Consider the following 3443-nt stretch of genomic DNA (forward strand, 5'->3'; position numbering starts at 1 on the left):
AAAAAGCCTTAATCCTTTGAGAACCACAATATTGGACCTTCATTGTATCATCCTTCAGACATTTGGTCCACAGAGACAGCTAAATATAAGGCCGCACACACCCACATTTATTTATCATTGCTGAATTACCCTTCATTCCATTCTGTTTGTGGGCCAACATATTTATGAGTTCCGTTAATTAATGATGATCTTTGTCAGTACCATACATATCGTAGCACTGGGGACAATATCCGCCCCCCATTGTCCTGTTCTCTGTCACACACCACCACACAACCCATCTTGCCCATTCACTCTTAGCAATGCATCACCTCTGTTATTAAAAACTGTTACGTCATAAGGCCAAGCAGAGACTGATTCCAATTGTTAGAATTTATTATACAACATACACAGAGAGGAAACTGACAGATCTGAATAGCAGACCATTTGTTTTTCTGCTGGTGTTTTTGACTATTTAATAGGATATGCCCACTGTTTCTTTAAAAAAAAAAAAAGACTTTTAAACATTTAATCAGACTCAGTGAGAAGACAAGTTTTCCATTAGGTTTCACAGTAGTTTCTGGGTTCATGTTAAAAGTAAGTTAGCAAAGAAAAACAAATTGGAGAACATTTTAGTCAGAGTATTCTAAGTTTATTATTTGTCAGTGGACTGCATATCTCTCAGTCACAGATGGCTCCCATTTCTGCAACAATATTGGTTTTATATCATTGAAAACATTCAGTCCAAACTTTTTCAATGGTAGTGTAGGTTGTATAGTGCACTGTGTAAGGAGTGGGGAGCCATTTGAGACTGAGCTTGAGCCTCTTGGCTTCTCTTTGCCCCTGGATAGGCCCTCCCTGATGGTCTCAGTCCATCTCGAGCCCAGCACCTATTTTCTCTTGCCAATGCGTGCCATCAGCTCAGCATTGGCCGCAGCTTTGGCCCTCATGTCGTGGTTCTTAGCTAGGTCTATGAGGACGCTCAGGATGGAGGTGGGCACGTCGAGGGACAGGGCAAAGCGAGAGCCCTGAGCTGCTCTTTTGGGAGCCAGGGCTGCAGGTCGTGCAAGCCGGACGTGCCGGACCTCGGGCAGGACGTTGATGGCCACGGAGTTCTGCTCGTCGTCCTCGTCACCACTGTCCAGCAGCTGCTGAGGCTTAGCGTAGCTCTGTCTCTGACAGAGAGCAGTACAAGCGAAGAGCAGCAGCAGCAGGTAGAAACAGAACCCCCTCCTACACATGGTCACCTCTCAGCAGGGCAATCCCACACACTGTGCACAGTGGGCAGAGCAAGGGGAGAGGACAGAGGGGTCGGCAGATGATGGAGGAAAGAATAGAATGAAAAGTGGAGGAAAATGACAGATCAGTCAGTATGAAAACCGGAACAACAAACTATCATAGCACTGCATGAATTCACTTTTTTTATGTGAGTTACAAGAATAATAATTTGATTTCTGTGTCATTGTGTAAAACACATAATATCAAAAAAGGAGAGGCAAAACAACATGGCATAATAAAGGAGCCAATACTGGTTCTTTGGAACAATGCCAAAGAAAAACACTTTTCTGGTTCCCTAAACAACCTTTCAATTAAACTATGTGTGAAGAGCCTATGCAAAGTTTATAGAATCTCCACATAATTTAAAAGTTCTATCAAATGGTTTCACCATTTTGAGCCGTTTATTTTTAAAAAATGTAGTGAGAAAATGTGAATTAAAATTTCCAATAACTTCTGCAAAGTTAATGATTACGGGTGATAATTGCATCAGCACATCCATTGTCTGCTACTCACCCACTGTCTTACCTGAATTGCTGCAATGCACCGTAAACTCACTTCCCCTCTTCTCGATTCTTATATGAAGCAGTGCAGAGGTTTTAGCTCACACTTCTGTCACCTTTATTTCGTTCCTTTAGCTCTGCTTCAACTGCTGGTCACTCTGTCCTGCTCTTCAGCACAGCTAGTTGAAGCTGGACCTCTCACGCAAAAAGGCAAATGTTCTTGTGGAGTTCTTCCCCTTTCCCTAGTCACCCCTCAACCCACTCCCACCCTTATCCTCTCTCTCTTTGCCTACGTCTTTCCGCCCACCGCCGCATCGCCCCCTTCTTCTTAACCCACCCCCCTACCACTCTGTTTATCTGCTCTATCTCTCCTCTTCATGCTCCTTTCCCTCCTTTCATTTCCCCCTCCCTCATCTCCATCTCATTGTTTGTCTAAAAATACATATTGGAGTGATTACAGATATTCCACATTGTTTCTTGACTGAGCTTTAATGAAAGGGGCAAGCTGTCCTCTCCTTTTGCTTAAAGCAGAAGCACTGACTGCAGATATCCAAACCTGCAGCGTCACATTAGCCGTAAACATCTACTGACGTCCACCTTCTCAGAGTAGGCCTATTCATAGGCTGTTTTTGAAAGAGTGTTTATGAGGCTGATGAAGGTATTTTGGACCCTTAAGCACGTGTATCAGCTGGGAAAATAAGAGAAAGGATGCTTTCTGGCTGTCATCACCTGCTCCTCACCAAGTGGCACTGGAGATTCAGCGTAATATTCAGCTTTCTTGGTAATGGACATTTTTGGCACTTGAGCTTTGAATCTTTTTCTTTTTTTGCAAAAACATGTTCCACTGTTTGACACTGAGTAAATGCAGTGTAGCACTTTAATGTGCTTCACCTCATGGCCAAGACTGAAGCCAGGTGGTAAGAGATGGGGCGATGGCTTGGCCTCGCAGTGACATTACTTCAGGTTTACAGGTGATGTTTTCCTCCTAACTTCAGTTTGGTAACAGGCTGAAACATGCATCTGCCTGTACTTTTCTCTCTCCTGTTCCAATGGTGAAGATACCTGTTGATTAGAGGCCTCCCAATTACATACTGCTGCCACACTGTATTGCAGGGATGGTTTCACAAGGCAGAGATACTGTTACACCAGCAGCACTAATGATGCTTTGAATTTTGTGATCTGAGCCTAAAAGCTTTTTTCCAGCTTCTTAGTTCAAGCTCCCTAGTGGAGCTCAAGGCAGGCTTTGAGAATACTGCTTTTAAGTATGGGCCATTTTCTTTCCATCTAACCAAACAGGATAGTGTCAGCATTGTTGGTGCTATTACCACAAAACTCTTTATAGGTCTTTAAAAGTGATTTCTTTCAAGTCTGTCTTTCAAGTTTAGATGCTGAAATTTCTGGCATGGGCTACATTACACGACTTATTCTGGGTGATGTGCTGCATCTTTTTTTAATGAACAAGACAGCATGAATCACTAGCTTGTGAATCAAATACAATTTTCAAGTATTTTTCCAGTACATGGGTACTTCTAGTTTACAGTATTTAATACACCACTTGTGTAGACTTGATGAACACCTAAATGATTAATAAATGTCATAATGCAAACCTGGCTGCAGCACTAATATGACCTCTTTTTGGTTACAAGTCAGATGGCAACAAAACTGAATATTGAAGTAATGAACTGGAGA

General features: G+C 42.6%; 1 protein-coding gene across 1 annotated transcript; it reads right to left on the reverse strand.

Moving 5' to 3' along the window:
* Positions 1-504: 504 nt before the first annotated feature.
* LOC118807557 (urocortin-3-like) lies at positions 505-2059 on the reverse strand. The gene is made up of 2 exons (XM_036569587.1): positions 1780-2059; positions 505-1247 (listed from the first exon to the last, which is right to left on the reverse strand). Exon 2 carries the CDS (start codon positions 1215-1217, stop codon positions 867-869), a length of 351 nt encoding a protein of 116 aa, XP_036425480.1. The 5' UTR covers positions 1218-1247; positions 1780-2059; the 3' UTR covers positions 505-866.
* Positions 2060-3443: the final 1384 nt, after the last annotated feature.

The sequence above is a fragment of the Colossoma macropomum genome, unplaced genomic scaffold, assembly GCF_904425465.1.
Source record: "Colossoma macropomum unplaced genomic scaffold, Colossoma_macropomum, whole genome shotgun sequence".
Lineage (NCBI taxonomy): Eukaryota > Metazoa > Chordata > Actinopteri > Characiformes > Serrasalmidae > Colossoma > Colossoma macropomum.

What these genes read in the sequence shown, in the direction of transcription:
- LOC118807557 (XM_036569587.1), bottom strand. Translation starts at nt 1,217, where the DNA reads ATGTGTAGGAGGGGGTTCTGTTTCTACCTGCTGCTGCTGCTCTTCGCT.